At 48.5% G+C, this 17,500-nt stretch overlaps 1 protein-coding gene across 3 annotated transcripts in view; it reads left to right on the top strand.

Annotated features, from left to right (window-relative positions):
- Nucleotides 1-17,500, top strand: part of clcn3 (chloride channel 3) — a 46,300-nt gene that overhangs the window by 7,832 nt on the left and 20,968 nt on the right. For 2 of the 3 annotated variants that reach the window (XM_080547532.1, XM_080547530.1), the window contains exons 1-2: nt 5,974-6,161; nt 16,633-16,793. In XM_080547532.1, the coding sequence (XP_080403658.1) occupies nt 6,074-6,161; nt 16,633-16,793 (249 nt within the window). In that variant the 5' untranslated portion in view covers nt 5,974-6,073. Of the gene's footprint in view, nt 1-5,973; nt 6,162-16,632; nt 16,794-17,500 lie in introns of those variants that run through there. The other variant, XM_080547531.1, reaches the window with a different exon arrangement.

The following is a 17,500-nucleotide window of genomic DNA, read 5'->3' as shown; positions in this document are numbered from 1 at the left end:
TGTATGTGAGACTGTGATTGTGTTTGACTGTGTGTATGACTGTGTGTGTGTGTGTATGACTGTGTGTATGTGTGTGTGTGTGTGTGTTGTTGTGTGTTGTGCGTGTGTACGCGCGCGCGTGTGAGTGTGAGACGGTGATTGTGTTCGACTGTGACCGTGTGTATGACCGCGTGTGTGTGTGTGTGTGTGTGTGTGTGTGTGTGTGTGTGTGTGAGACTGCGATTGCGTTCGACTGCGAGGTCCCGTGTGTGTGACCGTGTGTGTGCGTGTTGTTCCCAGGGTACCGCGTAGCTAAATGGAGTCGGAGCAGCTCTTCAACAGGGGCTACTACAGGAACAGCTACAACAGCATAGCGAGCGCCAGTAGTGACGAGGAGCTGCTGGATGGAGCCGGGGCCATCATGGACTTCCACACCACCGAGGACGACAACCTGTTGGACGGGGACGCCTCCCCAGGTAGGACCCCCCTACCCCCCCCACCCCCCCCAACCCGGCCTGGACCCCCACTCAACACTCAACACCCACCCTCCGTCCTCCATCCATCCTGCACACCTGTTCCAGGACCCCTATGACTGCTGTCTAGATCTAGATGAAGAGGGTGGTCTGTCTCGCGTTTCATTTGTTTTTTTTACAGCTGCCAGCTTTACGCCATTTCTTTTATTTTTGTTTACCCGTTTACCGTCTTGCTGTTACCCACACTCACTGTTCTGTTCCAGCGCTGGTTTACTTTGTGGTCTCACCGGGCCACACTCCACCTCCCGCTTTGCTCCATGTGGCTTTTTATTAGCCTTTATCATTTGCTGCTGTTCTGGCTTGTGGATTCTTACCATGCAGCTTCTGTGATGTGATTGGATCCCTTTTCTCCACACATTTATGCTTCCGATGATGTCATTGGTCCCCCCTCACACTAAGCATTCTGCTCTGTAGGGGGGTAGCCTCCTGTGCTTTGCTGTGTGACTCAATGCCATCGCCATCTTTCTTACATCGTAAATCCTGTACGCCATGTACGTCCTGTACGTCCATTTCCTGTCCTCCTGTCACCTGTTCCTTTTACACTCCTCTCCCTCTTCATATAAGCGCATCGTTGGCCCAGTGTGGTCGTCATGGTGATGTGTTCATATCAGGTGACCCATCAACATCTGACACATCCTGTTGCTGTTGCCGTTCCTGTTCCTGGACGGCTGCCTGCTGCTGATTCATTTCGCAACACTTTCTCTCTCCCGCTGTCGTTTGGCTTGTTCCTGATGGTAGAGAAACAGCTACACTGCTAACAGGGGGGGAATGGTGGGTCACTGTTGGATAAGCTACTGTGGGGAGCCCGCAGCACTGGGGATGTTGCTGAGTCATTTGAGGCATGATTGAAATCCCAACTGGAAGGTTGTGACATAAATGTGTGTTTTTTTGAATGTTTTGATTTAGCAGATTTAGAAATCCACGTTGTCATGCTGAGGTAGCAACTTGGCAAACTATTCGACAGTGATTTTAGGAGTGTGTGTGCCTGCGGGGATGATGGAGAAACATTTACTACTAAACCTTTGACAGGAATCAGGAATACCAGGAAGCATTTACTGTCTTTGGACAGGAATACCAGGAATACGGATCGCCTGTTGTCTTTTGTTGGGACTCACTGGATGTATTTCAAGTAGTAGAAGCGAGTTGTTGTTTCTGATTTCCACAGCTTCATTTAACTTGATGGGCTGGGGGGGGAAAGAGCTTAATTCTCTGCTCTCGACACAATCCTCTTCTTATCCTCTGTCCCTCTCAACAGCGCTGTGTAAATACACAGAGGTCTGTGTGTGTGTGTGTGTGTGTGTGTGTATGTGAGTGTGAGTGTTAGTGCGTGTGTGTTTGAGTGTGTGTCTGCGCTGCGCGCACCTTTAAGGGCCTCTGTGAATGCAGAGTTATTAAGCTCATAGTCTGACGTCAAACGTGACATTTAGCAATTTCCGGGTCCAAACCAGAAATTCCCTGCACCAGAGTACCAGTGTACTACAGCGGTAGAATGACAGTTCAATAGTTTCTTAGACTCGGATCTATTCATACAACAAGGGACACAGCACTTTCCCGTTTTCCCCATATTGTCAGCGTCTTTGAGCCTCGGAAAAGCACTATATAAATATAATTTATTATTATTATTACTGAAGCATTTCGAAGAGAGCGCCTCAGCCAACTTTGGACCCGGAAACACGTCACGACTGAATCCTGGCCCCATAACGTCTCTACACACCTGACCGTTGCTTCAGGCCACAGCACGATGTAGCAGTTTGTTTCTGCTTCAGACAGTTTAGCAGGTTTGTGTCTGCTTCAGACAGTTTAACCAGGTTTGTGTCTGCTTCAGACAGTTTAACCAGGTTTGTGTCTGCTTCAGACAGTTTAACCAGGTTTGTGTCTGCTTCAGACAGTTTAACCAGGTTTGTGTCTGCTTCAGACAGTTTAACCAGGTTTTCCTCGGGCAACAAACAACTGGCAGATTGCAGATCCTTTTAAGGATGTCGCCTAGATGAAGGAAACAGTCTGTGACCGACACAGGTTAGTGAACTGCGTTGTCCTACAGTATCACCGACAGCGCAGAGACATAAAGGGGACTCGGAGGAAGATCCATCAAGTGTGTATAATTGATGAGGTAGCAGCGCACGCTGTATAGCAGGGCCGCAGTCAGGGTGACCAGGCTTTGTTCAGTAGGACACAGAGACGTGGGCGGGACTTTGGTTGTGTGTGTGTCGGCTGGGATTGGGTTACACAAGGTCAGTCCATAAACTCAGCCCAATCAGTGGCCTCCATTCTCTTTGCCTGCAATCTGACCCACAGGTTGTTTAACACTAGAACTAGCCTGTGAGTAAAGCATTTTTTTTATATCTTTGCACTCGATCAAATTTCAGGACCCTCCTTTCATGACTTTTCCTAGATATGTGCGTTCTACCACCCAGTATCCTTTACATTTTCAAAATCACATCAGGATAAGCTAGTATGAAGCTATTTTGCTGTTTCTCTGTGTAGGAAGCAGGCTAGTTTACAAGCCAGCCAACTAGTGGTCGTTGTGTGTAAATAGCAGCTTTGCATTGAAAAAGAGGGGGGTCATTTGAGGCGGCTCTTTTAGTAGGTAAAAAGGCACGGCTGTTCTAGTGTTAAGGTCTATGGCTTGATAACCAACAGGTTATTCAAACTAATCAATCCAACCAGGGGGCGGCTGTGTCTCAGGAGGTAGAGTCGCCGTCTAATGATCGCAAGGTTGGCAGATCAGCGGTTCGAGCCCCGGCTGGCCACATGTCGAAGTGTCCTTGGGCAAGACACTGAACCACAAAATTGCTCCCAGTGAGCGGGCCAGCGCCTTGCATGGCAGCTTGCCGCCATTGGTGTGTGAATGTGTGTGTGAATGGGTGAATGAGAGGCCGTTGTAAAGCGCTTTGGAGCAGCAAAAAACCCGCTATATAAGTGCAGTCCATTTACCATTTTACCATTTAACCACGGCCATGTTTCTCAGGGTTCTTTCTATGATTAGCCTCCATTCTTCCGATCGTTCGTGTTACCTAAAGAGTCATTTGACATATCGCTAAGGTTAAAGTCAAAGTTTTTAAAAAAATCCAAATTCAAAATGGTCGTCATGGTGATCGAACACGCCAAAGCTGCCCCTTAGCTCAGACGTCACGTGACAGGTGTTCTGCCTGTCGGGAAACCCCAACTGTTATGAAAGTGACACTCCAGTGTGTAAACACACAACCCATTAAGCTTGGAATGACCCAGGAAATGAAATGCAGTGATGACAAATTCCTATGAACCAGTTTGGCAGTCAAGCGGCAACCTCTGTCTAGCAGCTAACAGGAAGTATGATATCCCTGCGCTAGCTAGCTCCTACGGTACTGTAGAGCGTACACACAGGTTTGCGTGTCTCCCTGGTGCTATTTCTGTCTTCCATGCATGGCCGTGGTGTGGACCCTTGTATGGCCCCGCCGGGTGTTCAGTGTCAGTGTCCAACGTTTGGGAATGTAGCTGGTTAGCTGCTGTGAATCGGAACTACCTGACCCAGGCATAGAGCCCAGAGTGGAATGGAACTGTCAGGCCCTTTGGAATACTCTCCTCTTGGTGGAGTTCCATAGATCCATAGAACCAGAATCATCACTTGGATTCTAAACCGCCGTTGATCTATTTGTTGGGGGCGAGGGAAGGAGCTACTGATGGATGACATCACCTGGGCCATCGCCTAGCAACAGCCAGGAACCGTGTGGAGAGAGGTAAGGGAGGTTGGTTGCTTTGAGAGTGCCAGCAGAGACAAGGGTTCGGTCTTTCGAACCTGCTCGAAGCTGGATATTCCTTTCCCCTCTCTCAATGACAAATGTTGTTTTAGACATGATAGCTAGTATAGTTCAGGTGAGACCAAAGGCTACAATGAATGAATGAATGAATGAAGTGTACTTGGTCATCAAAAGTAGTAGAACTGAGGGGAGGCTGGCATAGAGGACATGACATGTCACATGACATGTCGGTCATGTGATCAACAGGCTACCAGAGCCTGCGTGTCTGTCGTTGCCATCTTGCTCTCTAGTGAATGAAGTGATAGAGCTGTTGTAGTGCACACACACACACACACACACACACACACACACATAGACAGACACACACACACACACACACATAGACAGACACACACACACACACACACACACAGACACACACACACACACACACACACACGTCCACGCACGCACACACACACACACACACACACACACACACACTGATATATCAGTGTTCTGCTTCATGACACAGAGCTATGAAGCCTTCAGATGAAACATGACCCAGGGTTCATATCCTCCCTGCTGTGGAGAGGGTCAGACAGACCCAGACAGGGTCAGACAGACCCAGACATCACCACTCTCTCTGACAGGCCTGGGGAGTCCGTCGGCACGTTCTAGGTGTTTCTCTCTGGCCTTCTGTGGTTCTCGGGGTATTTTAACTCTGTCGCACTAACATTGCACTGCCGTTGTTGTTTGTTTCTCTGAATTCAATTATTGAAGGTTATAATAATAATAATAATAATAATAATAATAATAATAATACATTAGACTTATATAGCCTAGCGCTTTTCTAGACACTCATGGACAAAAAACTGCTTTCCCCAACCCTGAAGTGGACTGGATTCTTTGTGTTTCAGGAGCAAATGAAAAGGGCCATATTGACGGTGAAATGATCAATGCTGATCAAGATATTGGCTATTGTGTGTCATGCTGATGTGTTGCAGTGTCTCACTTCATCTTCAGTGATGATTGAATCCATCTTCAGCAGATTGTTGTTATTATTATTGTTGTACTGTGTATCTGACCTTTAAACAGGCTATGCCAGCCCAGGCTGTACCACTGCATACTCTGACATTACCATCCCTCCTATCCACCCTATCCTGACTAAGAATAGACTCCTATTCCCCCCCCTCCCTCCACACCATTGTCAGCCAGGCTGGCAGGCTGGCAGGCAGGCAGGCAGGCAGGCAGGCAGGCAGGCAGGCAGGCAGGCAGGCAGGCAGGCAGGCAGGCAGGCAGGGCTCGGCAAGGTTCAGCCATCTCTCCTAGCAACCAGGCTAAGGCCGTCCGGTCTCGCATGATTGTCTTTTCCCGTGATGACATCATCAGCCCCTTAGCAGTCAGCTGCTGCAGTGGAGAGAGGCTGTGTGGCCCTGCCAGAACACAGAAGGGAGGGGGGGGCGGGGAGCCAATGGGGCTCGAGAAGGAGGGAGGGAGCCAATGGAGATGGAGAAGGAGGGAGGGAGCCAATGGGGATGGAGAAGGAGGGAGGGAGCGAATAGAGGAGGAGTGGAGGAAACGCAGAGGAAGAGAAAGAGAGAGAGAGAGGGAGGGCGGGGCAGGGAGCTAAGACAGAGGGAGCTCACGCACACACACACTGTACTCCCCCCCCCCCACACACACTCAGTCAGTCAGTCACATAAGCCCTGTGCACACAGCCACCTAGTCCTCTGTAGAGCTGGTAAACATGGCAGCAACAGCAGCTTCTCATAAAGCCACACTGCAGTGAGCTAGCCTCGCCTAGCCCTTCCTTTCTTTCTCCCTGCCCTGTGTCTTGTCGACATGGAGGAGGAGATTTCCGCTGACCCCTATCTGCCCTACGATGGCGGAGGGGATACCATCCCCCTGCAGGAGATGCCTAAAACGAGAGGTAAGCAAGCCCAAGAGATATGCCCCCCCCGCCCCCCCCCCTCCTCTCCTCTCTCTGCTCTCCTCTTTCCTTCCGCTCCTCTGTTGTGTCTCCTGGCTGGATGGAAGTTGTCGTCTGTAGTTGACGATTGTCCATCTGGCTACGCAGTCGTCATGGCGGTGGATTAAGCTCATATCCTCCTGCTGCTGCTGTTGTTACGGTTACGGTTGTTCAATAGTGTTGGAGGAGGCTTAATGGTTTACAGTAGGAGAGGGTTGTCATGGTGGAAAGCCTTCCACAGCCTTCTCCTGTGGGTCACACCGTGTGCCGTTATCTAGCATTCATTCTTCCACCCTTACCCCTGTTCGTCGATGATTAACCTTGGCTGTGTGTGTGTGTGTGTGTGTGTGTTTAGTGTGTCTGTGTGTGTGTCTTATCTGATCTCTGTGGTGAATTCGCTGGGTGTGTATTCCTAGAGGAAGGCTGCTTTAGCTTACTGAGCTGGAAACAGCAACGACAGAGAAATAATGTGTAATGCTGCCTCCATCTTTCCTCTCTGAGAAGGAGCAGTACAGTGTGTGTGTGTGTGTGTGTGTGTGTGTGTGTGTGTGTGTGTGTGTGTGTGCGCGTGCGTGGGGGAGTGTGACCGCCACCATAACAGTCTCCAGATGTGCTTCTCGCTGCGTAGTTCAACATGCAAGCAGGGTTCTGGTGGTGAGAACCTGTTGTATAGATCAGGTAGAGAGGTCTGGTGTCGCCATATCTCATTCTGCACATCCTCTAGTCCTCTCTAAAGCTATCTACTGTCCTTTACGACCGATACAGAAACCTTTGAGAAGCTTTAACGTACTCTAGTCCTCCATAAAGCATCTAACTGTCCTTACGACCGATACAGAAACCTTTGAGAAGCTTTAACGTACTCTAGTCCTCTCTAAAGCTATCTACTGTCCTTATGACCGATACAGAAACCTTTAAGAAGCTTTAACACACTCTAGTCTCTCTCTAAAGCATCTACTGTCCTTACGACCGATACAGAAACCTTTGAGAAGCCTTAACGTACTCTAGTCCTCTGTAAAGCATCTACTGTCCTTTACGACCGATACAGAAACCTTTGAGAAGCTTTAACGTATACTCTAGTCCTCTCTAAAGCTATCTACTGTCCTTACGACCGATACAGAAACCTTTGAGAAGCTTTAACGTACTCTAGTCCTCTCTAAAGCATCTACTGTCCTTACGACCGATACAGAAACCTTTGAGAAGCTTTAACATACTCTAGTCCTCTGTAAAGCATCTACTGTCCTTACGACCGATACAGAAACCTTTGAGAAGCTTTAACATATACTCTATTCCTCTCTAAAGCGTCTACTGTCCTTACGACCGATACAGAAACCTTTGAGAAGCTTTAACGTACTCTAGTCTCCTCTCTAAACCATCTACTGTCCTTACGACCGATACAGAAACCTTTGAGAAGCTTTAACGTACTCTAGTCCTCTGTAAAGCTATCTACTGTCCTTACGACCGATACAGAAACCTTTGAGAAGCTTTAACGTACTCTAGTCCTCTCTAAGGCATCTACTGTCCTTACGACCGATACAGAAACCTTTGAGAAGCTTTAACGTACTCTAGTCCTCTCTAAGGCATCTACTGTCCTTACGACCGATACAGAAACCTTTGAGAAGCGTTAACGTACTCTAGTCCTCTGTAAAGCATCTACTGTCCTTACGACCGATACAGAAACCTTTGAGAAGCTTTAACATGTACTCTAGTCTCTCTCTAAAGCATCTACTGTCCTTACGACCGATACGGAAACCTTTGAGAAGCTTTAACGTACTCTAGTCCTCTCTAGAGCATCTACTGTCCTTACGACCGATACAGAAACCTTTGAGAAGCTTTAACGTACTCTAGTCCTCTCTAATGCATCTACTGTCCTTACGACCGATACAGAAACCTTTGAGAAGCTTTAACGTACTCTAGTCCTCTCTAAGGCATCTACTTTAACAGGGGCTGACTGGATGATGCTTTTTAAAGCAGTTGTCTTTATATGATGAGGAGGGGTAGTAGTACCAGCAGGACCACCAGCACGGGCTCCCCGCAGGGCTGCGTCCTGTCTCCAGCACTATTCTCCCTCTACACCAACAGCTGTGTCTCCCGCCACCCCTCGGTCAAGCTCCTGAAGTTTGCAGACGACACCACCCTGGTGGGCCTCATCTCCGGGGGGGACGAATCTGCCTACAGGGGTGAGATCGAGGGGCTGCAGAGATGGTGCAGTTTAAACAATCTGGAGCTAAATGCTCTAAAAACAGTGGAGATGGTGGTGGACTTCCGAAGGAAAGCAGCCCTGCCCCCTCCCATCACGCTGGGAGGTACCCCGGTGGCCTCCGTGGAGTCATGCCGCTTTCTAGGCATGACCATCTCCCGGGACCTAAAGTGGGAGCAGAACACCGAGGTCCTCACAAAGAAGGCCCAGAAGAGGATGTTCTTCCTCCGGCAGCTGAGGAAACTCAGGCTGCCGAGGTCCATGATGGTCCAGTTCTACACGGCCATCATAGAATCCATCCTCACCCACTCCATCATCACCTGGTTCCCTGCTGCAACGACCAAGGACAAGGCCAAGTTGCAGCGGGTGCGACGTTCAGCAGAGAGGGTGATCGGCTGTCCCTTGCCCTCCCTCAACTCCCTGCATGACACCAGGGCTCTGAGGAGGGCAAGGAAGATCATGGCTGACCCCTTCCACCCCGGCCACGGCCTCCTCACCCTGCTTCCCTCTGGAAGAAGGTTGCGGCTGCCTAAGGCACTTAAGGCCCGCCACAGGCTCAGCTTCTACCCCTCAGCCGCCAGGCTGTTAAATGACTCTGGCTTCCCCCCCCCCCCGCCCCCAAGTCTGCCCAGGACTGAACTGGACTCACTGTAAAAAACTCTGCACTGCACTTTACTTTATACCGCACTATCCAATGCACTGTTGTCTGTCCTGTGTTGTTGTTGTGTTGTCCTGTTTTTTGATATGTGAAAAAAGTATAAACGCACTTGCTGTGGTGACGAAGCAAATTCCTATATGTGTAATGCATAGTGGCAATAAACGTTATCTCAATCTCAATCTCAATCTCAAGTAGCTGCAGGAATAGTACATGTTGAATGGATAAGCCTCCACTGTGCACTTCATCTGTCAGATCCTCAGCTGCTTCACAGCTCCAAGTGAAGAAGGGAGAAGAAGAACTACCTAACACTACCCAGTTGAACAAGTCGTCTACTCTAAGATAACAGTTATGCTGCTTCCCTAGGGTGTGTGTTTGTCTCTCTGTGTGTGTGTGTGTGTGTGTGTTTGTGTGTGTGTGTGTGTGTGTGTGTGTTTGTCTGTGTGTGTCTGTGTCTGTGTGTGTGTGTGTCTGTGTGTGTGTGTGTGTGTGTGTTTGTCTGTGTGTGTGTGTGTGTGTGTGTGTGTCTGTGTGTGTGTGTGTGTGTGTTGGACTAGACCCCAAGGCCTCGTTAGATTCCCATGGTGAATGAACAAAGACAAAAGCTCAGTGATTCTGCCTCAGTGGCGGTGCTCCTCTTTCTACACATCCTCATCCTCCTCTTCCCTCTCCTAACTTGAGCCTGAGTCTCTGTAACGAGGGAGGTCACATGTTCACATTACTGTTACCCTGGCCTGCACCGGGAGGCCCAGACAGTGTTCTCCTGGCCTGCATGGTGGGGCCCAGACAGTGTTCTCCTGGCTGGCCTGCACCGGGGGGCCCAGACAGTGTTCTCTTGGCCTGCACCGGGGGGCCCAGTGTTCTCCTGGCCTGCACCGGGGGGCCCAGACAGCGTTCTCCTGGCCTGCACCGGGGGGCCCAGACAGCGTTCTCCTGGCCTGCACCGGGGTGCCCAGACAGTGTTCTCCTAGCCTGCACCGGGGTGCCCAGACAGTGTTCTCCTGGCCTGCACCGGGGGGCCCAGACAGTGTTCTCCTGGCCTGCACCGGGAGGCCCAGACAGTGTTCTCCTGGCCTGCACCGGGAGGCCCAGACAGTGTTCTCCTGGCCTGCACCGGGGGGCCCAGACAGTGTTCTCCTGGCCTGCACCGGGAGGCCCAGACAGTGTTCTCCTGGCCTGCACCGGGAGGCCCAGACAGCGTTCTCCTGGCCTGCACCGGGAGGCTCAGGGTTCTCCTGCTCCGCCTGCAGCTCAGTTAGCTGCTTTACTCTGCGAGCAGTGAAGTAATACTGGAGTAATACTGGAGTAATGCACACTAAGCACCTGTGTGTGCATTAAGCCCTCACACAGAACAGAACGGACGCACCTCAGGTCACCCACAGAGAAACTGAAACCTCAGCCTTAACCACACTCTTCTGTGTGTGTGTGTGTGTGTGTGTGTGTGTGTGTGTGTGTGTGTGTGTGTGTGTTGCTGTTGCTGTTGTGTGATAGCATCTGTCCCAGTTGATTTCCGTTTCCATAGCGTCATCATCATTCAACTGGATGCGTATGTGTATTATAGCATAACTGTCTATCTGTATCTTTTAAGTCTTGCCATAAAGCGTAGCTAGCTACCTGTGGAAATGTATTCTTGAGCTGCACTTTATGGAGCCTGTCGAAGGAGAATTTCCGTCACTGTGTGACAGACGATAAAGCTATCTTGAATCTCGAATCTACCTAATGTTTTGGCTGACTGGCTGACTGGCTGACTGGCTGACTGGCTGACTGGCTGACGTGGTTTTTGCTGACTCCACAACAGCACAGTCTGATGTGCCCTGGTCTTCCTCAGAAAGGAAGGAAGGATATACCGTTATCAGACGAAAGCTATTTCAACCAGTTCTCAGATAGGGCTTTCACACCGACAAAGAACCGTGCCGGTTCGCGTTCGTGTTTGGAAACCTCCGAACGTTGGCGCTGTCTGGCGAACGATACACTGGTATGAACGCGAGCTCGTTCGCCAGACAGCGCCAACGTTCGGAAGTTTCTTTGCCGGTGTGAAAGCCCTAAGAGAGAACTCTCTAGATTCTAGAAGCTACTTCTCTGTCCCACACTCCTACATCAAAGGGCTTGATATCATAGCCTTGGCCGGCTAATACTTTCATATTTGGGAAAAACTTGGTCAGGCTTACTTAGATATGGTGAGAGCCGGTCTGAGTCTGATATACTACACCCTCCCAACATTTAAACAGGCCCTCAAAACCTCACCTCTTCAAGCTCGCCTTCAACAGTTAACCCTCTCCCCCTCCCCTTCCCATGTGTCCCCAGCACTACCTTAATTAGGCCCTTATACTTTCTTTTATTTATTTTGTGTGTCTTTTTATTATTACTACTCGATCTTTTCAGTTTGTAAAGCGTCTTTGAGTGTCTAGAAAAGCGCTATATAAGTCTAATGGATTATTATTATTGTTATTCCTTTTTCCATTTCACTGGGGGTAGCATCAGCCAGGGAAGTGGCCTGAAAAACACTGGTTGGGCTTAAATCAGAGATGGTGATGTTATGTTATTATTAGTTTAGTCTACTGTCACTGTTGCTCTCTGTCCTCTGTTCCCCCTGCAGCCTATGTCGTCTAATCATTCACTACAGCCTTGAGCTTTGGTCGCCTCACACAGATCAGATCACCCGAGGTGAAACAGGTTTCCCTGGTATTATTAGGTATTATTAACATAGCTTCTTAAAACTAAGAAACCTCGTAGCATGCTAAGCTAACGATTTGATTTCATTGATTGTTGTCAACCAATGACAATATTACAACCCCATAGCTCCTCAATCGGACCCGCTTTGTCTCACAGTTGTTGTTGTTGTTGTTTTTCTGAGTGGGGCAGTCCCACTCATATTTTTTTCATTTTATTTGACAGATACAGTGAAGTTTAGACAGGAAGGATGGGTGAGAGAGAGAGGAGGGATGACATGCAGGATATGTCCCCGGCCGAAATCGAACCGGGGACCCTGCGGTTACATGGTCAGAGCTTAACCCGCGACGCCACCTAAGTGCCCCACGCTTTGTCTCACAGTTAGCGTGTTTGTCCCTCTCTTTATATGCAACATACTCTTGTCTGTCATTCTGCCAGACCACCCGGTGTTAGCCTGAGGGTGACAAGACCGTCCACACAGGCCCTGCGGCTGTGTCACCCTCGTTCACATGCAGCAGGTTAATATCACACGTCGCTGGGAGGTTCAGCGAGTACCTACGCACAAGCATGGTCACGTCATGACTGACCACACACACCGACGGTCACGCTTGTGTGGTCATCGTGTGGTCTGAACATGATCGCAAGGCAAGTGACTACCGGTAGTGTATCATCAGGTTAACAACACCCATTTCCTGCTGGTAGTTTCAGGGACACATTGCATGTGTATGTTGTGTGAAGTCGTAAGGCACATGTAGCCTAGAGGGGCACTTCTATAGGCTGTGCTCCAGTGGTAGGATAGCTAGATCTTAGCAGGGTCAGGTTCTTGTTGCAGTGTAGCCAGTGTATCTCTCTCTCTCTCTCTCTCTCTCTCTCTCTCTCTCTCTCTCTCTCTCTCTCTCTCTCTCTCTCTCACTCACTCACTCACTCACTCACACTCTTTCTCTTTCTCTCTCTCTCTCTCTCTCTCTCTCTCTCTCTCTCTCTCTCTCTCTCTCTCTCTCTCTCTCTGGCGAACTACCCACTAGTGTGGGGTTTATGTCTCTATAGAGAGGAATAAAACAATTTGCACCACAAAGAGTGGACCTAATTTCATGCATGCCTCCGATTCTTTTAGGCCCATACTAGTGATTGACTCTCTGTCTGCTCCGGAGCAACAATAGCAACTTGTTGTAGCTTTGTGGGAATTCATCCCACATAATTTGTAATGTCAAAACTACACTAAGCATTTTTTGGGTAAACATTTAGTTTTTTTGTAATCCCTTACGTAGAAAACCTGTGAAAACGATGAACTGCATTACATGATGCACTTTATGAATGACCGCATTTCTATGTGATTAAATCTTTCAGTGCTGCATAAATCGTGACGTTAGAATTATAAGGTTCTATCTCAATTTTTGTCAAAATTGAGTTTTTTACATAATCTGATCAATTAGGTGTTTATTAATGCCTGTGTGGTGTTATTTTTAAAATGTTGACATTTTTTAGTTAGTAATTAACAAAATACAAAGCTTCCATCTCACAAAACATAATGGAATGTAAAAACTTTGACGCTCAATATCTCTGAACTGCCCTAAACGGAGATAGAACCTTATCATTCTAAACGGAGATAGAACCTTCTCATTCTAAACGGAGATAGAACCTTATCATTCTAAACGGAGATAGAACCTTATCATTCTAAACGGAGATAGAACCTTATCATTCTAAACGGAGATAGAACCTTATCATTCTAAACGGAGATAGAACCTTATCATTCTAAACGGAGATAGAACCTTATCATTCTAAACGGAGATAGAACCTTCTCATTCTAAACTCACAAAATGTGTCTTTTCCAGCAGTGCTGTGTGTCTCTCATGTACACTGCAGAGATGCCCTACCAAGATGGCTGCCCAGCTGTGTGCAGTAGAGATAGAGATCACTGATAGAGAGAGGCCCCAAGGCCACCTCTGCTCTGCCTCTGTGTGTGTGTCTGTGTGGCGTGTGTGTGAGTGTGTGTGTCTGTGTGTGTGGCGTGTGTGTGTGTGTGTGTGTGTGTGTGTGTGTGTGTGTGTGTGTGTGTGTGTGTCTGTGTGTGTGTGTGTGTGAGTCAGCCAGGGAAATCTATGCAACTGTCACTAATGCTCTCATCTAACGAGCACAGCCACACTGAACAGAGCCGGACAAGCCCTATGTTGCCCTATTTGTTTTGATGTTCATAATATATATATATATATATATATATATATATATGGTATATATGTATATATATGTCTATATATATGTCTATATTTAAGCAATTTCACACGAGAGGGAGTGTGTTATACTGAATATCAGCACGGCTGTGATTCGGTCGTAGGTACGAGGCCGCCAGGCCTGTCTTTGTTGACACCAGCCACAAGGAGGTGCTGATTGTAGAAGTAGGCTGTCCCTTTGACCTGTACATGGACCACACTTTCCAGGACAAGTATATCAAATACCAACCACTACTTGATACGATAACCAGCTCTGGGTACAAGTGTAAATTCAGTGTACTTGTATTTGGAAGTCTGGGCCATGTATATAAATGCACCATGAGGGGTCTGAGAATTGCTGCAATGACTAAAAGAAAGGCCAAACAGGTTGCCAAATTTTGCTCTGTCTCGGCTATTATTGGCAGCTTGGCCGTGTGGAGAAGGAGGTGTTGTGTACCCTTGAGTGTTCAGTGCTGCTTAGCCCCGAAATATTTGATTCCCTGTTTGTGTAATATGATTTGTGGAACCAAATAAAGTATTCAAGTGTGTGTGCGTGTGTGTGTGTGTGTGTGTGTGTGTGTGTGCATTTGTGCGTGCATTTCGATGCTAAACCACTGACTTAACTAGATCAAGATATTGCAGCATTATCCCCTGCTGCCCTAATCTATGTTCTCTCTGTTTTCTTAACTGTTTCGCTGCTTTACGTCTGTTCTCAATCCCTACCACCAAGGCCGGTCCTAGGCATTTAGGTGCCCTAGGCGAGAGTATGATTTGATGCCCCTCCCCCCCCTCCCCCCAAGTTTTAGGGGCGCCACCACAACCACCACCATATTAAGCCACCAGTACTGCCTCATGGTTCGCAAGAGGCGAGTGTGACTAATCGCGAAGCGTAATAGAGACAGTAGAGACAGAGATATACATTTATTTAAATGTAAAAAAATAAGAAAAGATAAGGGGCATTTGGCGCCCTAGGCGACCGCCTAGTCCATCACCTTTACACAACACCACAGCGTGTTATGTTATGTACACAGGCGTGTGACCGCAGAGAGCCCCCCCGTGTCCTTGTGGTTATTTTTATGAGGAACGTTATCAGAGATTGTGAAACAGGTTTTCCAAGACGTAATCTCACAAAACATTTCAACTTGCTCCTTTAAACCCAGAAAGGGTCCTTTGAAGGAAGTCTGTTAGATCTTGAGTGAACGAACGAACTGTTCTGACCTAGAGGACTGTGAGTAATTAGGCGAAGGGAATGTGGAAGCTGTCTGATGTAGCGTTGTTCAAAGCCTTTCAGGGGTGAGCCTATGTTCTTTCGCTTCTGTAGGAGATCGTCGGCTATTGAAACTCTGCGACTGTGCTGTGTATCGTTTTGTCTCTGACAAGCAGGTTATGTCAGGGGTGCTGTGCTGTGGGTGAGGGGAGTTAAGCTGATTATTAAACTACTGCTGCACGATTCTGGGTCAGTATACAACAGTACTGTACCGGAGCTACAGCTTCTCTGCAGAGCCCAGCTCTGTTTTGAGTTGGAGCAAAGCCGGATGGGCCCTTTCCCACTGTGCAACATTCAGGCAGACAATGTCATTATTTCTCATGAGGCAGCGTGTGCAGTGTCTCTAATGGGGTAGGTAGGTAATGGAACAGATATTCAGTGTTGCTAGGCTGAAGCACAACTGCTAAGACGAGCCTCGGCTCTCTCGGGGGATTGTGTTTTTCGGGGGCATCACACGCACTAGCGACCAGACAACCTGAGTGTACCGGTAGTCTCTTTTCCAAGAAAGAGAGTGTGTTTATGTGTGTATGGGCCCTGCCAAACAGATGCTGCCTAAGTCAGTGACGGCCAGATCGTTCCACATCCGTCTTCTAAGGTGTTTAAAGGTCCATATTATGAAAAAACACACTTTTTCAGTGCTTTTTGCCATTTAGCAGACGCTTTTAATCCAAAACGATTTACAATTATGAAATACAGGGACATTCCCCCCGGAGTAACTGAGGGCTAAGTGCCTTACTCAAGGGCACACTAGTAGTGTGTGGTTTCAGGCAGGATTTGAACTCACAACCTTCCGATCACAAGTCCAACTCACTATCCACTAGACCACCACTATCCTGCGTAGTGCTTGTGCTGTACATTTGGGTCTTTGATGACCCTACTAACACAGAAACGGAAGTAAAGCAATTCCACTAGCAAGGCCAGTAGTACACCATAATGGCTTGTCTCTCTCTCGGGGGCGGCTGTGGCGCAGGAGGTAGAGCCCCCGTCTAATGATCGCAAGGTTGGCAGATCGGCGGTTCGAGCCCCGGCTGGCCACATGTCGAAGTGTCCTTGGCAAGCAAGACACTGAACCCCAAATTGCTCCCAGTGAGCGGGCCGGCCAACTCCTTGCATGGTAGCTTGCCGCCATTGGTCTGTGAATGTGTGAACGAGAGGCCGTTGTAAAGCGCTTTGGATATAAGTGCAGTCCATTTACCATTTACCATTAGGTAACATAGACACGGCTGTTCTAGTGTCAACTGTCACTTAGATCCAACTGTCACTTTCAAATTAACCTCAAGATTCCTGTATATACCCTGAGTAGGTAACATAGACACGGCTGTTCTAGTGTCAACTGTCACTTAGATCCAACTGTCACTTAGATCCAACTGTCACTTTCAAATTAACCTCAAGATTCCTGTATATACCCTGCATTCTCTCCCTCTGTCCGCTTGTAGGATCTAACTACGTCATGTCGAACGGGGGCGGGGTGGTGAGCAGCACCACCCACCTGCTGGACTTCCTGGAGGAGCCCATCCCGGGGGTGGGGACCTACGATGACTTCCACACCATCGACTGGGTCAGGGAGAAGTGCAAGGACCGGGAACGACACCGCAAGGTAACTATGGCAATGACAGGACCTCCAACACCAGGACCCCAACACCAGTCCCCTAGTAGGGAGATAGGAGGGAGATAGTAGTAGTAGGGTAAAGCTATTTTGCCATTTTTCTGTGTAGGGATCAGGCTAATTGACAAGCGGACAACTAGTTGTCCTGTAAATAGCAGCTTGAGCATTGTAAAGAGGCGGCTCTTTTAGTAGGTAAAAAAAGGCACGGCTGTTCTAGTGTTAAGGCAAACTCCTGACCATATTCCATAACTGATACGTAACACAACCCTAAGGGCTTTCATTAGGTTCTCCTCTTTCCCCCCCTTTTTACGTTTCTAAAAAGGCAACGATGCGTTAACTGATATCACAGCGTAGAGAGCACAACACTCACCTAGCAGCAGCTTCTGTCTCTCCGTCCAGCCTTCTGAGCTGGAGGGTTAAAGGTCAGAGGTCAGAGCACCAACTCAACAGCCCCCTGAAGACCAAACACATACGACAGTCTGAAAGCAGTCATGTGATTTCCGGTCGGCCATTCTGTGGTTATTTCTTGCCTGTTGTTGTGGAGGTCTTGTGATTGAGGAAGGGGATGGGGTTGGGGGGGTGGGTTGGGGGGGGGGGGTGGGGGGGGGTCTCTCTCTACAGTGTTTGCCAGGGGGACATGTTGGTGGTGTTAAGTTGGATGGAAGGTTGCCAGATTGATACATGCATTGCATACAGAA

The sequence above is a fragment of the Nansenia antarctica genome (genome assembly GCF_963989245.1).
Source record: "Nansenia antarctica genome assembly, chromosome: 17".
Lineage (NCBI taxonomy): Eukaryota > Metazoa > Chordata > Actinopteri > Argentiniformes > Microstomatidae > Nansenia > Nansenia antarctica.
This window is presented reverse-complemented; position numbering and strand designations above follow the sequence as displayed.